At 38.1% G+C, this 22,536-nt stretch overlaps 1 protein-coding gene across 1 annotated transcript in view; it reads left to right on the top strand.

The window, feature by feature from the left end:
* The window catches only part of PRKCE (protein kinase C epsilon), a 293,299-nt gene that overhangs the window by 159,803 nt on the left and 110,960 nt on the right, over window positions 1-22,536 (top strand). Inside the window, exon 3 of the mRNA XM_074144291.1 lies at window positions 21,916-22,075. Coding sequence (XP_074000392.1) covers window positions 21,916-22,075 — 160 coding nt within the window. The remainder of the gene's footprint in view (window positions 1-21,915; window positions 22,076-22,536) is intronic.

Here is a 22,536-nt window from a genome sequence, read left to right as displayed (position 1 = left end):
CATTCAGTTCACTCTGCAAAGGAAACCCATTTAAGCAAGTGAGAGCCCAACACTGCGACTAATAACATCTTATATTGTCATGTGTCTGTATCACAGTGTCTTAAATATAAACTAAACTTCTTCTATTAATTTACAATTTATTTAATATTTTTACATTTAATTTTTCTCTGTTTAATTTTTGTCAGGTGGTCTCTCCAGTAAAATTATAGCATTCTTTGAAGGCAGTTTGGCAACTTGTTTATGACTAGGTGAAAAAAACAAGGATTGAAATCTCATTATTGTACCTATTAAATAATTAATAAAAAAAAATGTGGTAATTGACACTTAGATAATTGAAAGCTTGAACGGTTCTTCTGGAAAAACACTCCTGTTAGCTCTCCAAACCAAGCACAACTGAGTTTACATGAGTGTCTGAGGATAAAATTTTTGAAGTACTTAAAACAAGTAGCGTGAGTTAAAAAGTAACATATTGTCCAACTTAATGGGTATGATAAAATAAGTCATGGTTGCTGCTCACTGTCATAAGGCCAAGTTAGGTCCTGAAATTTCTAATTTTATGTTGGATCATAGCTTAAAGTCTTCAGGGATCTTTTGTAATGTTTGGGGTATATAGGAGGTTTGCGCTTACAACTGAAAGATCTGTTCAGCTTGGAGCCTGGAAGGATGGGATGTTTGAACTGCTGTGTGTTCAAAGGTTTGTTTGCCTTGATTATGAGTCCTCTTATTTTCAAATGCCCAGGATTTTATAGCTCCTCTAGTCTTCCTACTTTAATAATTGACTTGTTCCTTTATGTTTTATGATTTTAAATATTAACATATTGGTTTAGTTTTCAGAGAGGCTAAATTTCCTATGAATTCCCCTTTCTCAGAAGTTCCTTACTTAAAATTTCTAAATGTTATTGCCAATTCTTAGTAATTCAGCAACAGTTGGAAGCAGAGTACTAGTTTGTGGACCATCACTAACCTTAAGTAGTCCTGAAAATCTTCAAGCACGAAGAGGAATAAGTTTTCAACAGCAGGGAAAACAAAACACTTCTGCTTTTTGCTAAGTCTTAAGCTACTTGATCATGGTTTTGTACAAGAGGCCTAAAAGTTATGCCTGTGTTTGATAAAATAGGTAAAGCGTGGTAACGAAAGGGATATCTCACTTCCAAAATAAAATTTACATTCATAAAGTTTAGAAGAGAAAGCCTCTATGCTGATAAATTTGTTTTCTTCTGCAATCCTTCATATTCCACAAATCAGATGTGATTATAAATTTCACAGGGAGAAGAGTGCACAGCAGAACTGTCTACTTCTCCTCTGACATCAGATTTGACTCTGTACATACCTATATGTGCCCATAAAAACATGCTACATGATATACATGTTAAATAAAAATATTTAGCCTGTCTTTCTAAAATTTTACTTCAGTGCCTGATCCACATCCTGTGCTGAAGACTCCAATTAGGAGCATAAATTTAGTCCAGTCTGGAGAGGTCCCCATACGGTGTGCTGCTTTGCAGCTTGGTTTCTGCAGAACTTAAGTCCAGCTTGAGCTGTAGAGCTCTCCACAGCTCCTTGTACATATTACATGGGCAGAAATGCTGAGACTTCATTAGAGATCTGATCTTACTGCAGCAAATGAGCGTTAAACTGTGCCAGCACTGTGCTTAAAAATATTCATGTGCACTGATCTTCCTTGAAGACTAGTGAATGAATCATGATCTGTTAGAAAGATGTGATAACTAAAAATAAACCAGAAAATCCTGAACTCCTGTCTCTCATGAAAAATATCTCCTTTCACCAGTAAACCATACACACTAAATTTAAAAAGTTGATTGATCTATCTGCCTGCCAGTCTACCTACTACATTGTAAATTATATATAAAAATCTTGCCAGCTTTTATATGCACTATTTTCTTAGCTGTAGATAAGAAAAAAAAAAAAAGGGGGGAGGAAAAGGGAGCAGTCATGGTGAAGTCAGTGTTGGTGAAACCATAACTTTTATAAATAGGTTTTTATAAATAGGTTTCTACTTTTTATTTAGGCTCCATAGTAAGGTACTCCTTAAAAGACATTGGTAGTTTTTTACTGAATATGGCTCAATTTTTGTGATGCTGCCATGATAAGAAAACAAGTATATAGAAGATCATAGCGGTCATCCTCAAGTTAAGTGACATCAACAGATTTTGGGTATCAGTCCTAGCTTTAAGCAGTAGTAAGTTTTCTTCTGTTTCCTGTATTAACGCATTTTGTGTGTTAAGCACTTTAATTATTATACAATATCCTCTTTTAAATGTAGTGGTAAAAAAAAAAAATGCTGTTTCAGTGATATTGTGACTACTACCAACAATCACACACACTCACTGTTGTTGTACTAACTGAGTTAGTCTGGTTATGAAGGCAAGTAGGATGTGAGGGCAAGGCTGTATACTCTAAATATGTTTTTTCATGTATTTGTGATACATGAATAATAATATATGCATGGGATAACTTCTAGGTGAGTCTGTTGGCTTCTATATATGGATTTCTTAAGAGAAATGATTGGCTTATTCTTCCTTAGTAATTGTTTGCTTTGATGTTGTCAGCCTTACTCATATGTTATTCTGAAATCAGAAATAAAATAAAATGTTTTACACTAGAATTGTTATTTATGTAGCTTTTTCATAATTTTACCTATCACGGATTCATTTCATTACTGGACTATATTCCCAAAGTTAGAGCTGGCATAGTCACTGTGATCAGTGCATACATGATGAATACAAAAATCTTTGAAAGATGTCATAGAGTAGACAAAACCAGCCATGTAAGTTCCAGCTGTTGTTCCTCTGAAAGCCAGGGGTGGAGGGAAAGGAAGAATTGGTGTTTGACAGTATTAGAAGAAAAATTTTGTTGTAGGGGTAGTGCTGTTCTTCAGGAGTTAAGAGTTAAATGAAAGAAATAACACCGTTGCATGTAAATAAATAGTTAAATTTTTAAAATTAGCAAGTGAGTGATTATTAACCTAGTCCAATATAAACTGTTATTTGATTTTACACAGGAGGAAAACTTGTATTTTAATTTATTAAAGAAGTTTCACACTTGCTGAGAGAATTTTGCTTTAATTTTGTTATTAGTAAGCTATAAAGCACCTTAAAAACCTGTTCCAAAGAACTGTTATTTTGAGGATCATTACTTCATTTTATATGTGCAGAGACAGATTCTTTTTGTGTGAGTTTACAGTGATATAATGCAGAACTCCTGGCAGTTTATCAGAGTCAGTCCTGGACCAAGACCATTAAATTTTACCATGTACCCGATTTCTGTCTGAGGGGGGAACAGTTGTTTTAGAGGTAGCACTCCTTAAAGACGTGAGTGGTAGGCTGAAATAGTTCCTATTTTGAGACCAGTGGTATAATACCATGTTAAAAAGGATAACTTTTATTAGTATTTCAGTATCTATTAGTAGGAATTCACCCTCATGTTGCACGCGTGACCAGACAGGTTGATGTTCTGAAATGTCAGCATTAAGATACACATTGCGGGAATGAAAGGAAGGAAAAAATGTCATATAAGTAAAACTAGAGATTTTCACTGGTCTGAAGCCACATGCTTCATCTCACGATTAGTTCAAAAATTTGCAAATGCCCAGGTCAGTTTATTTTGATCGTTCCATGTTCTGGAAAGCATGATTCAAAAAGTGCTTCTGGTGCGATAGTAGAGCCGCACACCTCTTTCATTGCTGGCAGCAATGATCTGCTGATCTCTGTGTATTCAATGGGACAAATGTCAAACTGAGTGAGATCTTACTACTTTTAATTTCTGATCCAGCTTTCTACATCTTTCTAAATCCCCCACAATCCATTTTCATCAAACCCAGAGCTCTGGCACAGTAATCATAACGTTTAAAATGGCCTCTCTTAAACAAAGATTTATTTTTGCTTTAGTTTCCAGGAATGCTTTCTATCCTGTTTTCCTTGCTTCTGGTAAAGATAAATACAATGCAGAGGGAGGATCATATTCATGATTTTGTGTCTGTCTTTCTATCTAAGGGACAAGTGTAATTTGTATTGCTTGCTGGAATAGATACTGGAATAATTATTTTAAATAAGTTTAGATGCTGCTAATAATAGTGCTAATGCTTGCTCAGAGGAATGCTTTCTTCCCCCTAATGTTCTGTGTGGGCTGACTGAAAATTGCTTAGCTACATCTAATTTTCTTGGTTCATTTCTATGACTTTTTTCCCATTACAAAACGATGGATATTGTGTGTACTGATATCCTTCCATGTAGGAGAGTAAGCAAACTGGTTCTGCAATGACGACATGGTGGCCCAAGTTCGTAAATATGGGCAGTTATTCTGAATACCCCTGTTTTTGGATATCGGATTTAAAACATATTTAATGTGGCTGAGTTCAGACAGTTTCACTGTATCTTACAAAATCTGTGCTTTCTAACATAAATTTGTTATGGTCATCTCAAAAACAGAGGATCATAAAATCAGTACTCACAATTGACTGGTTTGGATTCACTGTGTCATATTAGATTTTCAAATTCAGTGAGTTTTCCAAGTACACCGGAAAGAAAGATTTGATTTCATGTATTGGATGGGGTGTTACTGGGGGCTTTGTAACAACTCCAGGACAAGTGGTGAAGAGTCATTTTTACTTTAAGAGATTTTCAGAGTACTTAAACCTTGAAATGTTGTGTTTCTGTTTCCTTGCCTTTCTCTTATACTTGTTAAAAACAATTTTTAGATTTTTTTCTTTGTTATTAAAATCTTTTGTTTACTGTTTTTTGGGTCTGAAATAAAGAAAAAAGCAGACTATAAACAAGGCTTTACTTAATCTAAATTGCCTTAAATTTTTTTTGCCATCTTTATTTCTATTTCTCATTATGCATTACATATTTTTATTTAGCTATTGGCAAAGGCAATGTTTTATTAAATGTTCAGAGAAATCTTTTCAATAGGTGAGAGTAAGTTTTATTTTTGACAGATATTTACTGAAGGAAGGAGACATATGCAATTTCTGATGGCAAAGTTTCTTTCTTGTCTGGGGCATGATCTCGTTCTTAGGGTGTTTTTTTTGTCTCCTTACTAATGAGGAAGCTTCATTTTTTCCTGAATTGAAATGATTGTAAAATTGAATTCATGTGTCATGTGGATAGTCAAGTCAGAGGCTCCAGCTATAGAGCTGTCAAAATTGTTTTTAAACAAACCAAAAAAAAAACCACAAACAAGTGGGAGCTTTTCTCTAGAAGTCCTTTTTCTAAACACAACCAGTGTTAAAAGGATTTTTTTCAGGCACTTCTGACACCTTCTTAGGTAAATCACACTTAGGTAAAGTAAGTGGGAAATCAAAATCTCTCTGAAACCAACTTGGAAATGCTGCCATATGTCTTAGTTTTCTTGAGATTATACAAGTTTAAAAAAAAAAAAAAAAGAAAAAAAAAAGGGAGGGGGTGCAGGGGGGAAGGAGAAAATCCAGCCTCCAGCTTTCAACCGCCACATCCTTCAACCAGACAGTTCTGGGATCTGTTAAATCAAATCTCCATCCACCACACTTCCTAACTTGTGAATTGATAGGTGATACGGTTTCCTGTGGTGGTATTTAAATTTACCATGGGAACAGCTAAATCAGTGACAGCAGCAATATGGAGGCACTGAATATATTTTTTTTTTAACTTACAGCCAGCTGACTTTCACATCCTTATTCAGCAACCTGATAAGGCTAAGCTAAAATGAATTATGTAGTGTTTGAATATGAGCAGAGGTGCTTGGGAAACCAAAGAGGACAGAAAGGGTTTGAGATCATGGGCTGTGATTTGAATTTTTTAAGGAAAGCTTTTTCAAAGTGTCTACTATCTCTTGATGTGCTAAAAACCAAAACAGTAAATGGAATCAAGTGTCAGAGGTTAGTATTTTACAATTGCTAGAACATTTTGTATCCTTACAGTTTGGACATAAGCAATCAAGGTTTTCTTTTTTATCTCTAAGTAAACTGAGCCAAATTCTGCTTGACTTTATATATGTGTCTCTGTTCTCTGGCATAACTGCAGGGCCGTAACCAAGGATAGATCTTATCCTCATGTGTCTCCCTATAGAGCATTAAAATGTACAAATAGTCATCCATTGTGCTGCAGGCAGTCCTTGTCATTCCCTGGGCTCTCCAGATTTTGCTTGGACCCCATCCTCCTTGCACTGTGCACAGGTTTCCAGATGAGTTTTGTGCTGTCAGTGGCAGGAGAACTTACCTGACTGACACCTTAGAGTATCCAAAGGTAGTGAGGAATATTTGCTGGTATGAAGACAGAGTCGGTGCTGAATGGAAAACAGTTAGAGCACTGGAATAATAAGAGAAAAATTAAATCAGCAATCATTCCAAGAATTGTTGTGTCTCTGTTTTTGTTGTCTGACTTAGTTTCTGGACTAAATAGGAAGAAAGTTGTTTGGACCTTGAAGTAGCATTTGATTTGATCTTTGTGCTGAAGAAGAGAAGAAAAGAATTCACTATTTTTTTCTGATTTTCACTTTTCTCTTTCAGCTACAATATACAGACGCACAGCCCAGAGTTTAACAAATATTTTTCTTGGAAGACTTACTGTTTTAAGAAATGTTAGAAGCAGGTTTTCTCCAACACACATTGATTAATTCTTCTTCAGAGTCTTCGCGTATATTTTGAAAGTAAACCTTCAGTGAGCATGGGGATTTGTTAGTACTGAACTGCTTTTAGTCTTAGAAGGTAACAAAAGGTGACTTGCTAGAGGAAAGGAGAATCAGTTAGTTGAGAGTAATGTGATAGAATATAATATGTAACTGTCTTAACTTGCTCAATTGGTGTCTTGAACCTGTGCTGCATAAGCAGAGTTTGAATTAGCTTTAACTACCACATATCTGAAGAAAACAATAGCATGTCTAAAGCAGCCTCTGCTGTTTAGAAGTTAGTTGTTTCAGTGGACTTCCTTGCCTCGATATCTTCAGGAAAACCTTAGCGAGTCTAACATATTTGCTTTAAGCATGAGAATGTCCAGTCTTTTAGAGCACTGCAAGACAGGTATCTAGATCCCTGTGGAAAAAATACAGATCTTGAGTGCTTTTCTGTAGTTAACTCTTTGTATGTATATATCTGCTAGTTCTTACATACGAGTCTTCTGTAACAGGGAGTTAACTTTTCTTTACAGCAAATGGGTAGAAAGGAAATTAACTTACTGATTGACAATAATCCTAAACTCAGATTGGCCTTGGAGTTTGGACCATTAACTGATGTGAGCCACATTGTTCGCAGTATTGTTTCTCTGATGTGTTCTCTTTCATGAGCCCTACGTTCACTTTTATTCCTCCCTCCCTTTTCTTTCACATCCTATTTTCCTATGAGTTTCTTTCTGCAAAGTGAGAGGATTAAACCCCCGTCTGATTCCATTTTGGTCTTTTTTTCTTTTTTCTCCCCTTAATTCCCACAGTAAGGCACCTCATCATCCAACATCCCACCCTTCCCACTTGCCAGCTGCTTCCATCAGTAAGTTCTTAAGCATTCTTGAATATTACATCAATTTTAGAGAGCTATGAAAACCAAAATACATCTCAATCAACACATCTGTTGCCTCTTCAAAGGCTGTTTGCCAATTCGTTTCATCTGTGAGTATACTTTTTATTAGAGACTTAATCTGGCATAGATTACTTCAAGCAGTTGATGCTTAAAAACTTTCCTGAAATTCTGACTCAGTTGGAAATCAGGTGTCCAGTTAAGCATCTTTTCATAAGCCAGAAGCACTTTTCATTTTATGTGAAAGTTTGAGCCACATGCTCACCAAATCACTGAAAGTGTGAAAGACACCGATATGCCTGTTTTACCAAAGGTTGGAGAATAGGGATTAAATAAATATGTGAACACTGAAGGTAGGAAGTTTGGAATATTAAGAAGGTAGCAAAAGTTGAGAACAAGTTAAGTTTTTGTAACTAGTTTAAAACACAGAGTCTTATCTTCTACCCATGTGTGCATCTTATACAGCAAGATACGAAGTTTGACCAACTGTGGTGGATTGACCTTGTGTGGATGCCAGGTGCCCACCAAGCTGCTCCATCACTCCCCCTCCTCAGTGGACAGGGAGAGAGAAATAAGAGAAAAAGCTTATGAGTCAAGATAAGAACAGGGAGATCACTCAGAAATTACTGTCATGGGCAAAACAGACTCGACTTGGGGAAATCAATTTATTGCCTATCAAATTGGATTAGGGATGGAGAATGGGGGCTGCGGTCAGTTCATCACACATTTCTGCTGCTCCACAGGGAGACAACTCCTTACACTCTTCGCCTGCTCCAACCTAGGGTCCCTCCCATGGGAGACAGCTCTCCACAAACTTCTCCAACATGAGCCCTTCCCATGGGCTGCAGTTCTTCACAAACTGCTTCAGCGCAGGTCTCTTCCATGGGGTGCAGTCCTTCAGGAACAGACTGCTCCAGCATGGGTCCTGCCACAGGGTGACAAGTCCTGCTAGCAAACCTGCTCCAGCGTGGGCTCCTCTCTTCATCGGTCCACAGGTCCTGCCAGGAGCCTGCTCCAGCGTAGGCTTCCCACGGGGTCACAGCCTCCTTCAGGCATCCCCCTGCTCCAGTGTGGGGTCCTCCTTGGACTGCAAGTAGATATCTGCTCAACCATTAACCTCTGTGGGCTGCAACGGGACAGCCTGCCTCACCATGGTGTTCACCATGGGCTACAGGGGAATCTCTGCTCTGGCACCTGGAGCTCTTCCTTCCCCTTCTTCTTCACTGACCTTGGTGTCTGCAGAGTTATTTCTCTCACGTGTACTCACTCCCCTCTCAGCTGCTGTTCTGCTGCAGTTTCCCTCCCCCCTTCTTAAATATGTTATTCCAGAGGTGCTGCTACCATCACTGATGGGATCAGCCTTGGCCAGCGGCTGGTCCATCTTAGAGCCAGCTGGCATTGGCTCTGTCCGACATGGGGGAAGTTTCTGGCAGCTTCTCGTAGAAGCCACCGCTGTAGCCCCCAACTACCAAAACCTTGCCACACAAACTCCATAGTGATTTGAAGTCATGTATCCAGTGTATAGAGACAAGTAAGATTTTCCATAGTAAATTTGGGGGAGAGTATCCTCCACTAGGACTCTTTATGCTTTTCAGTCTTCAGATGCATTCATGTCACATTTTTTCAAGCTTTTCTCCATAACCTGAGGATTAGATATGTGTTGCTCTGTTTTACAAGAGCCAAGGTTCTCATGTAATTATGTATTTCAACACACTGTGCAAAACCTCAAGTGCTGCAAAACTTTGCTGGGAGTCATAAGAAGCAGGAAAGATATCCCTTTACTGTTCTTTTGCTTGAAGACCTGCAAAAGGAAAAATAAGCAGTACATTTATGAGTAGGAATCTAATATTACAAATCAGAGCACATGATGGAGCTGGTAGCAAATGCATGGTAGGCCCCAAATTCCTTTTACAAAAGTAGGATGAGTTGACGCTGTTGTCTCACCTTATTACTCAGGCTTTTTTATTGTTATGTAGAGTTTGGACAGTAAAATAACCCGTGTATTGAAATCCAAAAGCAAATAATAAGCATTAAAACTTCTCTTATTTAATGTCATCACTGAGAAATACTTTTTCTGACAATGACAGGTCAAGAGGGTGATCATCCTCGTCCCTGTCATGTGTCAGTTCCCCCTACTAAAAACCTATATACCACATTCAGGCTCTACTGACAATATGCAAACTCACCGTTTGCAATTACCTCGGATGGTGTGCCAATAAGCCTGGCAGGGAGAAAGAACATACTGTTTACCACGTTTCCATTTTTACTGTGTAATAGATGCGTAGAATTAACATCTAGCAGGGCAGGTAAGTTGTGCTTTAAATATTGGAAGATTTCCATTGAAATCCGTGGCTTTCATATTGCCGTATCCAGAAATGCTTTGCTAAATTGGGGTTTTAAAGTAGTATGCTGATAATAAATCATATGAGTACTTCAGGATTTACATAATGTAATCTATTACTGTTCTCTGAATGGAAATTAGTAATAATATATTTAATGTTGAAAGACATAGATGAGAGAGTTTCTTTAATAACGCTGCTTGTGAGTCAGAGACATTCTTAATTAGGCTTTTGTTGTGTGTGTGTGTGTAGGTATCAGAATAAGAAAAAATCCTCCCACATTTGCAAGAAAGACAATGGAAAGAGGGAATGAGTTCTTTTGCTGCTGATTTTTGTCTCTTACAAATGATTGCAAGAATTGCCCACTTAGGAAACGGGCAAGATGTGGATGTTGGTAGAAGGTGACAGGATTGTCATAATATGGCCCTTAATAAAAGATGCAAATCAGAAAGAGCAGTGACATGTTGGAACACTGGTTGAAGTGCGTTGTGGGTTATAGATTGGGCTGAAACGGAAAAGTAATGGCAGGTGTTATTTATTGGTGGCGGCTGCCTTGGAGAACAGTCCTTTCTAAGGTGATGAGTACCACTAATGTCTTTTGCTTGTTTTACTCGGTTCAACAGTAGAGTTGTGAGAAATGGAAAGTCCAAAGGTTGATTACCTATCGACTCCTACACCCTCCATCCAAAAAAGGAAAAAATTATCTGTGCACTTCAAATGAACACCCACTGTTTTACCTGTTGGGTGCCCAGCGGGCTCCACTGCAGAGCAAAGGCATATCATGTGTTTTTAGCCTTCAGAAGCAATTTATAAGACATATAAGTGGTAAAACAGAAGGAGAAACATGATTTAAAGTGCCTGCAATTATATTAGAACACTTCATCTTTCTGTCAGGCTGCCTGGCTGTCATCCATTGGGTGGCACTCAGGGTTTCCTTGATGCAGACCCAGTGCCTCAGGTTGCCGTGGTGATGCTGTCTTGGAGCGTGTTTCAGTGACACCCCAATTCCAAGCCATTCCTGCAGACTGGTCCAAAGCTTTACCAGATTTGCCTTCCTTGCTAGATGAAGAGCTGGCATACAGGAGTTCTCATACCAGTGGCAACCAGGTACTTGATTCTAACATGTATCAAGGCATTCTCTAGCTCAAAAAATTACCAAGAATATGTCAACAAGAAATAATTTAACAGTTGCTAGGTACTGTTTCTGTGGACAACACTAAGTATCAACTTCAGAAAACAGAGCCTTTGAAGTTATTTTGAAATAAAAATAGTTTGCTTTCTTGTTTCGCTATTGAAAGATTTCTTTCCCAACACTTAATAATTTGAATTTTTAATAGTATTGTAAATTATTTCCCTAAGCAGACAAAGCTTAGGTGAGATAAAATAGGTATAACGCATCCTGAACTTATTTGGCAAACAGTAGCTATGAAGATGATTGCCTCACTTCTTATTTCTGATAACACATCCTACTGTTTAGGGTCAAACCCTCTTCTGTTTATCAGAACCATTACAGTCTCATCAGTGGGTTTATGTACACAAAGGTACAGATACTTAGAATCATACAATTGTTTTGGTTGGAAGAGACCTTTAAGATCATCAAGTTCAACCGTTAACCTAGCACTGCCAAGTTACCACTAAACCATGTCCCTCAGCACCACATCTACACATCTAAATATCTCCGAGGATGGTGACTCAACCACTTCCCTGGGCAGCCTCTTACAGTGCTTTCAGTGAAGAAATTTTTCCTTATATCCAATCTAAACCTCCCTTGTCGCAACCATATCCTCTTGTCTGTCACTTGTTACTTGGGAGAAGAGACTGACCCCTCCTTGCTACAGCCTCCTTTCAGGTAGTTGTAGAGTGATAAGGTCTCCCCCTCAGCTTTCTTTTCTCCAGGCTAAACAACCCCAGTTCCCTCAGCCTCTCCTCATAAGTCTTGTTCTTTAGACACCTCACCAACTTTGTTGCCCTTCTCTGAACACACTCCAGTGTCTGATACCAGCTGCTATGCTGTCTTCTCTGGGTTTCCCAGTCATTGCATAGGCGTGTGTGAGGCTCTTTTAATGCAGTTCTGCAGTGGACTCCTTGCCCCATGGAGGATACGAGCAAGTAGTTAATACTTTATTGAGAAAGAAATTAATAAAAATTTTAAAAAGCAAAAAGAATCACTTCTCCAAAGCAACCTTACTGAAGTTTGTGTACTTCTTAAGTCTACAATGATGACATCTCAGAATGGCATCTTTCCCAGTTGCAGATAAGAATATTTCACTTCCGCTGCGAAGCACTCTGAAACCTCAGTATGTGTAATGCACATTACAGGCTTGAGCTCCAGAGGGGGTATAACCATTATGAAACTACGTTCTGAAAGCCATCTTCTCTGACCTGTGTAGGTTATACACCACAGATCCTTAGTGTGGTTACACAGAATTATAAGATTTAATATGGAGATTTAGCACAAGTGAGATTTTTTGCATGCATTTCTAAGCTTGGATGGAACCAAGTTATTGCTATCAGGAGGGAGGGTCTGGAAATGGAATCAACAAGATGACTGAGATTTAGTAGCTTAAAGGCAGGAAGTGGTTTTCATTTCCCTTTTTACCTTTGGATCACAGCTTTTCTGCAACTAGCATGTGAATGGGGTATCCACGGGGACCTGTTTAGTTCAAAGCAGCTTCTGTCTTCTTGTGGCCTGAGAAGTTTGCAAAATTTCTACGATTGTATTTTCTGTGACACCTTGTTGTGTCTCTGGCCATCCCAAGCCTCTGGTGTTTTGCATGGTGTACAACAGGATAATGGTTGCCTTGTTACAAATGCTTCAGTAGTTTCTGTTCTGGCAAAAACTTGCTTTTTCAGGCTGCCATTCAATCATCCAGCATAATTTACTGCAAAAGGATTTAGGTTGCCTATTAGCAAGAGAGCCTGCCTGCTAGAGTAGTGAAACAAGATACACAAATGTGTTGTGGAATTTTCCTGCTGGGGATTTTCAAGAACCATCAGAAAACTGGAAGCTGAGGATGCCTGAAATATATGAGACCCTTCCCCACTGCAGGAGGCTGGGCTCAGGCATCTCCTAGGTGCCTGCCACTTATGATTCTGTTATTCTATGGCAAAGGAACAAAGCTGGAGTTGAAAAAATATTTAAGAAACGACTCTTTTTCTGAAAGGCCAGAAAGCCCTGTCATACAATGTTCTGTTTCATCACACTCTAGGTAGCTTTTGCAACTATTAGAAAAAGACTGCTGAACTTCTCAGATCTATCACAAACACATGCTTAAAATACTGTCATTCAGGATCTGTCTGGTATAATAGTTACCTCTGGGAAAAGGGCTTTGTCCTGAAATTTTCACAATGCTTGTTTTCCTTCTTAGCATCACAACACCATTTCCTTTCCAGGAACTAACAAAGGCCAGCAGCTCAGGTGTTGACTCTGCAGAGAATTCAGTTGACCTTGCAGCTACTTCCATAGCCTGGAGCTCTGTTAAGATAAACATGTGTGTACATCCCTTTGAAAGTTCATCTTCCACAGCAGCCTTGACAGTGATGTTTTGTCACATTTTCCTTCTTTCCTTGAAGACAGGCAAAGGGCAGTCAGTATGAGCGTGTGTCACCAGAGTATCGACCACCACCACCACAAGTAGCTGGGCATGCTCTGAGGAGCACGCTGCAGTCACATTGGAGGACATGTTTGCAGATTTGCAGTAGTAAGAGTAGAGGACTCTAGCCCCAAGGGTGGCTTTTGGTCTGATCATAGTTATAATAATCTTAGAGAATCATAGAATCATTTTGGTTGGAAGAGACCTTTTAAGTCCAACCATTAACCTAGAACTGCCAAGTTACCACTAAGCTATGTCTCTCATCTACACATCTTTTAAATACCTCCAGGGATGATGACTCAACCATTTCCCTGGGCAGCCTGTTCCAATGCTTAATAACCCTTTCAATGAGGAAATTTTTCCTAATATCCAATCTAAATCTCCCCTGGTACAGCTTATTTCCTCTTGTCCTATTGCCTGTCGCTTGGGAGAAGAGACCGACCCCCAACTGGCTACGACCTCTTTTCAGATAGCTGTAGAAAGCAATAAGGTCTCCCCTCAGCCTCCTTTTCTCCAGGCTGAACAACCCCAGTTCCCTCAGCCTCTCCTCATAAGACTTGTTCTCCAGACTCCTCACCAGCTTCCTTGCCCTTCTCTGAACACGTTCCAGTATCTCAATGTCTTTCTTGTAGCGAGGGGCCCAAAACTGAACGCAGTACTCGACATGTGGCCTCACCAGTGCTGAGTACAAGTATAAGTATCTTATAAGCGTAATATAAAGCCATGGCAGTGTTATATATGTAGTTTCTTCATTCAAAAGATCGTGTAATTTTTTTAGCTGTAGTATTTGATTTAATAAGAGATACTGCACCTTGTGAGCCTGTCAGGACTTAACACTGTCAGTCCTAACACCATGCTACTTGTTACCAACACTGTATCAACACAAACTGAATGTCACCGCCACAAACTAAATTAGTTTTCTTCCTGTAAGTTTATCATGTGAAGTTATGACACAAAACTCTTCTACATTTTACAAATTACTATTTTACATTGCTAGCTATTGCATGAGTAGACCCATTACATTCTGCGGAATAAGATTTTTCCCCTGAATAATAGCTTTAGTATTTACCATATGTAGAATGCACTTCCATCTCTCTGATTTCAATTGCAGATTTATTGACATAAGGGCATTGTGTTTAGAGTGAGGCTGTTTGTTCCTCCTGAAAGATAACACTGGAAGACTGAAATAACCTTAGTTAGCATTGATTTTTTTTTTTTATTTTTTTTTTTTGTATCCTGTTGTCTGTGTTATCTCCTTTCCAACTGAAAAGGCTCTAATTTCTGTCTTGTGGAAAAAAAGTCTTGGAAGTTGAAATTTTATTTTAAAAACCTTGAGATGTGAAATTGACTTTTCAGAAAACATGTCGTATAGCAGTAACTTCCCTGTGGTATTTCTAGCAATATAACTTCTTTTGCCAAATAAAATGTAACGTGAAAATTGTAGTTACAAGTTCTTTATTTTAGAAATACCATATTTCTTAAAATCATTGTTAAATACCACCAATAAAGAAATTGAGAGGAAGTAGGAGGAATCTGTCTTTGATTTGCTTACTTGGCGGGTCTGACAGATGTTTATCTATAGGAATTGCTACATTCACCCTCCAAGACGAGGTCAGCCCCACTGTCATCTGTGTGCTTCCCCAGGGGTCTATAAAATGGACATAGCACGCTGTGTTTATATCCATTCCCTACCAGTTGTCCAGTCCTATAAAACAGAAATCTGTTCATTAAATATTAGATTTATTAAAACATGCTGCATGATCATCTGAAGACAAGCATGTGTAATTCCATGTTGTTAACACCTTAAGTTTGTGTAAGTGCTCACTAATTCTGTGGGCACTGTGCAGATGGACAGTAGAAACATGTGAGGACTCATCTTGAAGGCTTTCTTAAGGAAAGTCTTAAAGTCATTTGAAGGAGAATTTTGCATGAGCACATGTGGGAACTAATCCTCCCTCAGCCTCAGCCCCTGCTGCTGCAGAGTGGATGGGCCACAGCTGGGGCTGCAGCGTCCCTTCGGGTACCAGCCTTTGTGCTCCTGGTTTTTGAACACTTAGTCCAAATGATTGCCAGCCAGCAAAGGTGGGACATTTCTGAAAACTAAATTGGACTTGTCCATGTGCTGAAATTGCAATCAGACATTCAGTACCTTGTGAGATGTGTAGTACTTCTGGGCTTTATGTTCTCCTTTATTAAGCGAATCAAATGTGAAGGTATTTCCATTTGAAAGGATGTGGGGAATTACTGTTGTCCCTTCAGATTTGAGTGAGCTAATGAATGTGTTCATGATAATAAATAAGTATGTAGAGAAGGTTTGAACCATGTGTAAATAATCATTTGGATAGCTTTTTAGTTTTGAGGGTGGGTTTTTTTAAGAATAAAAAAGAAAAGGCAAGTAAAACAAGCCCTGAAACAAAACTCTGTGCCTGTCACAAGTGCAATCACTTGTATCTGTTTGCATGTCAAGGGAAATCTTTAAATACATATAGGCAGAATCTTTCTTTTACACAAGAATACAAGCATTTAAAGATAAGCATGTGTTTGAAGGCAAATAAATTTGAGCCTGAGCCCATGCTACAAAGCCACCCACCGTATTTGGGCTTGATACACTTTAAAATGCAATTTATTCTTCAATACATTCAGTAAATAGCTCATGTTAACAGACATTACTTGTCAAGACACCTCTCTGTTCTAAAACTAACCCATTCTGTGAGCATTTTTTCATTTCTTTAGTAACACATCATCTTTGTTTTCTTTAACAATATGGCATTATCTAAGGATCTGATTCTTGTCCTATTGAACAAGAAATTTCCTGTCAGCTTTCCTAAAGAAAGCAGACTCAAGATATAGTAAGCAAAACCTGTGTATTTATTCCTTGTTAAAGACATGAAATGAACTGGAAATTTTATACTTTTAGAAAAAGACTTTGAATAATTGCATATTCTTTCTATGACTGTGATAAAGTATCCAGTTAATTCCTGTATCAATCAGTAACAACTTTATGAAATTAAATTATAGCATTTACCTTGCTATTTTTTATCTCAAAGTTTTAAAACTACTTTGTTGCATGGCTTTTTAAAGTAAGACTTTTAAAGGTAAGAAGAAATAGAAATGTAAGTATATGGGGCTTTTTTTAGCTTTTTTTTTATTCTATTTTTTTTCTTGAAAGAAGACTAAAACCTCAAAGGCAAAATCCTGTAAAAGTTTCTGCCTGGAGAAATCTTGATGACAGTATGTATGCTTCTGCTGTAGAGGCCAAAAATAGAGTTTGAAAATAATCCTTTGAGACCTAATTTTGATGCATAATGATCTGGTTACACTCCATCCTGAAACCTGAGGACGTTGTTCCTAACTTTTCTCTATTCCTGACATAACTTTAGGCAAATTCCCTCTCCTGCCTCAATATCCTTCCTCTGTTTATATGTTATACAGTGCTAAAACAAAAGCTCTATTTCAGAACACACATAACTGCTTAAAGGGGTCAGGTTTAAATATTGTACAAAAGCTCTTAAAATCATTCTTCAGCACTAGAACATCAGTATGGTCATTGTTCCTTTGCATTCATTGTACAGTTAAGCTCTGTTGTAATTACTAAGGGTGATGTTAAACCAGCTGTTTTTTCTGGATGCTGGTTGTAGTTATGGATGACAGCAATGTGAAGACACCCAAAAGGTGCCCAGGGTGAAAATCACTTTGTGCCAGAAGTGCTGTGGAGGTGTCAGTGTTCTGTCGCACAAGGGTGACCTGGCAGCTACACCGGTTGCTGTGAGTGTAACCATTGTACATGGCATACAGTTTGGCTTTGATGGGGCAGTAGCCATTTAACTAAAATATCTGATTTTTTTTTCTTTTTCTTCCCCAAACACTGTCTCTGGTTGATGCCAGTCCCCTCCAGATGAAGGGAAATGCCCAGGGCATTCCCTTTTAGAAGTCTGCATTCTGAGCAGCAGCAAATTCTGAAAAGCCTCTCTGTGTGTGCAGTCTCTCTCCCTCTTTTACAGCAATATTTTTTCCTTTTTTATATTGCCAGAACTCTGTAAATACTCAGAACATAGTGGATAAGGAATGGAAATAGCACATTTTGCTATGCAGGGTAATTCTGTCTGTTGCGGTAGGTGCTCCACACTGAACCCTTCTCAGTTATGCTGAAAACATTTTAGTACAAAATGAGACCTGACGTGTTCCAGCCTTTGTTATTTGGTGTACGGGGTCTTTTTCTTCCAATCTTTCCCCCTTTGAGGGTTAGGGAGTATTCTGTGTTACTTTCTTATCTTTTAAGTTATGATTTATAATCCATACTTAACAGATACTACATGATTAACAGTGTTAAATGTAGTTCTAGATGCTTCATTTAAACATCCTTTTTGCAAGTATTTATGAATTTAGTGCAATTTTGCCTTCCAAATATTTCTGTCTTTTTTAACATTTCTCTAAGAGCTTGGAGTTAAGCCTGTAAGTCTTTTCAGTCTTTGAAATTGTAGTCAATATGTATGCATGTACGTGTGAGTCTATAAAAGCAATTATATGCTATTGTTTTTCAAATTACTCAGAGCTACTCTTGGCTGCAATGAAAAGAAGTAGTGGCATTACTGGGTATAGTTTTGAGATGAAATTAGTTCTAAATTTGCCAATTCTCGAGTACCATCATATAAAGCCTAAACTCAGTGTGCTGCATTGACGGTATTCTCTATGAACATTTGGAAATCATCATGAGCTTCTTTTGAAAAGGAGAGTTAAATAAATGCATTTTAAAAAGATAAACTGAATAATATAAAGAGCTGAAGGACTCAAAGTCAAACAGGGAACAGAATGTACTTTACAGAAAGAAACTTTTACTGAGGAAATGATAGCCCTCTGTGACTGTTTAGTAGAAATACTGTGAGAAGAAACTGTTTATATTGGAACTTGCTTATAGACTGACTACAGCAAATCCATTTAGTTTTAATTTGAACTCCTCTGCTAAGAATAGAAATACCGCAATTGGGCAGTATGCAGTATCCTAATGATATTTTCTAGAATCTGTCATTTACCACTGTAAGACTTTTTCTTTTTAAAATATATTTAAAGGTCAGTTTTGTTTGAGATGCTAATATTGTCTAAAGTATGTCTTGAAAGCACTAGTTGGCTGTATTATGCAAATGTTGGGGAGGTTCCCAAGTATTCCCTGTTTTTTGATTATTGGTGATCTCTGCATTTAGTGATCTCTGCTTTCCTGCTTGCAAACAATGAGAGAAGTAGGGAGACGTCTTCAGACAGTTAAATCAGTGTTTCTAGCGTGGCTGTTCAGTATGAGATAAATGGATTTTAATTTAAACATAAGACTATTGTTAGTTCAACTAGAAATACGTGGTTCACAAGCCTGGGTATGTGCCAGCACAGATGTGATCATCCACTTCTGAGTCACCTGGGAAAGTTACTGCCTGGTTTGGTGCCTGTGGCCCACAACAGCGGTGTGCGTTGTGTAAGACGTGGCAGTGTCTTGCTTGAGGACTGAGGAAAAGTGTTGCTTCCGTGTTTTTGTTGGGTAACGGAGAACAAGGTAGCTGCACTTCATGTGAACTGAGTGTAAAGCTCTTGTGACTTACTTGGTCTGCTTTGATGAAAGGCTGATGTCCAGTCATGCACTGTTAATGCCAGATGCTACTCCAGCCCTCGCAAACAAGCTGCTGCCGACTGGCAAGGGGGGAGACTCTACACAGGCTGTAGCAAGAGGTGAGGTGGATGCAGAGTTGCCGCTGGGGAGTCATGGCTCTTGAACATGCAGTTCATCTGTGCAGTTTGACATTAAGGCAGGATGCCATACATGGATTTGTCCAAGTGCTAGTCTTTAGTGATAAATGTGAACCAGCAGACTGACAGAAGAGACAGTTTTGGGGGAACTGGCTAATGCACCTCCAACGTCATCCAAGACAGACCAAGGAAATGACATTTCCCTGAGCTGTTTGAGCAGCTTTCTCACACACAGAGGTGCTATTTGTGTGGAAATGATATTGATAGTTGAGACCTGCCATTTAATCTGATAATTTCAGTATTGGTGTATTGCTTGTATCTGTTTACAAGTCAGTGCATTTCTGAAAAGGACACTTGTTTTGTTGTTTAACTATAAGTATTCAAAACCCACCTGGATGCATTCCTGTTTAACCTGCTCTAGGTGAATCTGCTTTGGTGGGGGGTTGAACTAGATGATCTCCAAAGGTCCAACCCCTACCATTCTGTGATTCTGTGACTGTAAGTGAAAAATGGAGTTTCATAAAAGTATTAAAAATAGAACTGTAAGTAATACAGTAAAATTAGTTTGAAGACTTTGGTTAAAATAAAAAAGTAACGATAATGTGTTTATCTAGCCAAAACGAGAAGGGGATTTTTATCTGCTCTGTAAAATTACAGGTGCTTTATCTGTGAAGAATGATGCTTAAGATGAAAAAGTGAGAAAAGCAGTATAGTAAACTGATTATCATATCAAGTGTGAACTGTTCACTGCCAGAACATCCTGTTCATTTCATATAAGCAGATAACATTTTGGGAACCCTTTCCAGGAGAGTTTAACTTTCTCACATCCAGGCTGCATACTTTAGCAAATTGTACAATATGGATGATAACCAAAAGAACAGTTCTGTGTTAATATAGAATTATTTCCTATAGTAATAACTTTTAAAAGATTTCCAGCAGCTTTGTAAAGTCAATAAATCATTCAGAAGCTGGAAATAGGAGTCTAGGTAGGATTTCCAACTACTTGTTATGTATTCTCTGTGTAAGACAGTATTTCTCTTGAGGGGCTATCATATTTATTAGACATTGGAATTTTGCTTAATGCATAAAAATATACATAATTGATAATATAAAAATAAATGTAGTTGATAACTATTTGGTAGTTATCTCTTTCTTGAAGGGGAAGCTAGAGTCATTGCTTTTTGATTGTTCTTTGGCACAAATAAAAGGGGTAGCTTTGTGTATAAGTCAATGTTTATTTGCTGAGAGCTCACTTAGAATAGAAAAGTAATACCATTCTGACCATCCCACAAATGTTTCTTCTTAGGGTGAAAACCCTCTCTGAATGTGAATTTTTTGTAAGATATTAATGTGTAAGGAACTCAGGCTTTTTAGTGCATAAATGAATTTGCTAGTTTCATGGGGTTTAGCCCTTGCTGTGCAGTGAAGGAAATTGATCTCGATTCATGGGTCTATGCTCTGTGTTTTCGCAGGATATCCATCTATTGACTTAGTTTAAGACCATTCTCTAAGCATTCCTAAGTCAATACCTTTTAATTTTACAACCCTCAAAAATCAGGTTTCTTTCAGTGTTTGTAAAAGGATTTGAGACTATTATAGATTTCAGTTGTTCTCGGACTTTTAATTTTTTTTGTGTTATTGTTAAATACTATACTGTTGCTTGGAGAACTCATTCATGTACAGAAAAGCTTGCAACAGACCGAAGTTTGCATCTTTAGGCCATCATAATGATTCAGGGTAGCTGAAATTCAGAAAATGACAAATGCTAAATACATTTCAAAGTGTTATAGGCAGCGAAGTAGTGAATGCATAGATTCATTTGGCAATGGATGACTGAATATGGACCCCTCCAAATCTGATATTCCATTTCGTGGAGACGTGAGTGGCTTAAGGAATTCTTGTAATATCTCTACACATTAGCAACTGTGTGCTATTCTTCATTGCTAATTCATCTTCAGCTTTTGCTTAATGCATACAGAATACTATGGAGGTGTTAGTGATACTTTTCAAAATAAAGCCTTGGGAAAAATGCACTCTGGAGGATTTTTCCCAAAAGTTTTCATTCTGAGATGTATCAACATCATTTTTGACTTCCCTTACCAATAAGTTTCATATGCAATTGAACAGGAATTGCTTAAGAGGAACAACTTCCTTCCCTTGAACATTCTGCTGAAAATGTATTAGTGGCAAAGTGGATTATTAGAGCCTGAAGCTCAGATCTTAATCAGGAATTCTACAAAGTAATCAGTTCTGGATGGAATTTTTGTTCAGCTTGATAGTATGTATTTGTACTCAGCTTTCTTGCACTTGTGTCAGCACTTTCTGAGTCTACAGGGGCCAGGGGATGTTGGAATTTTTCGGTTGATTTTTTTTTTTGTCTCCCTGAAGATCAAATGAGACAGTCTGAGCTGTTTGGAGAATCTAACTGTGTACTTACTATTAAAGAGGTTGTCAGTGTGCTTGATAGTGATAAAGCACAGAAGACTTATTCCCAGCCTAGCATGAATTTACAGATAAAGGTTTAGAACAAATAGAAGTTCCTGTACTAGGCAGTGAAAATCCTGCCCTTTAGTAATTGATGCTAAAAAAGAAAAAAAGTTACCCACAACTTTGGGAAGTTATCTTGCATTGCTAGCTAGAGAGGATTATTTTTATTTTTGTGGAATATCTACTTCTGTATTGCATTTGAGTTTTCCCATATTTGTGTCTGATGCAGCCAGTGTTTATTGGTTTTTTTCCTCTGTTTCAGCACCCAAAGACAATGAAGAACGTGTGTTCCGGGAACGTATGCGCCCCAGAAAGCGGCAGGGTGCTGTGCGACGCAGAGTACATCAGGTTAATGGACACAAGTTTATGGCCACCTATCTTAGACAACCAACATATTGTTCGCACTGCAGAGATTTTATATGGTGAGACTTTGCTTTGTTTGCAACTTTGAATTGAAGAGATAACATACCCTCCTGTTGTGCTGAAGCATAAATGGCGTAGAGTAGTAGTTCTTTTCCTCTTAATTTTAATGTTAATCTGTCATTAGTTTTGCAAACGATAACAGAAGACTGTTAAACTTCCATCAAAAATGTTAGAATTTGTTGTATTTGCGTTTTCTCTCATCTGAACCACAAAGTTCAGTCTTTTCCTCTCTGGTACAGACTATAAATTCTAGGTAGACAGCCAGTCTCGTGTTCTGTAGGTGCCTAAGTGCAGATTTACACCTCATATTAGACCTTTATGTTTTGCCAAGGTGACTGAATTCTTCTTTAGGTGCTGAAGTATCACCATCTTCCTCCTAGAAAACGCCAAGCTCCTATACATCCTACTGAAGTTAATGAAATATGTGAATATTAGACTTCTAATGATCCAGGGTTTTGGG

The sequence above is a fragment of the Numenius arquata genome, chromosome 2, assembly GCF_964106895.1.
Source record: "Numenius arquata chromosome 2, bNumArq3.hap1.1, whole genome shotgun sequence".
Lineage (NCBI taxonomy): Eukaryota > Metazoa > Chordata > Aves > Charadriiformes > Scolopacidae > Numenius > Numenius arquata.
The sequence above is the reverse complement of the archived record's forward strand: the minus strand, read 5'-3'. Positions and strand labels throughout refer to the sequence as shown.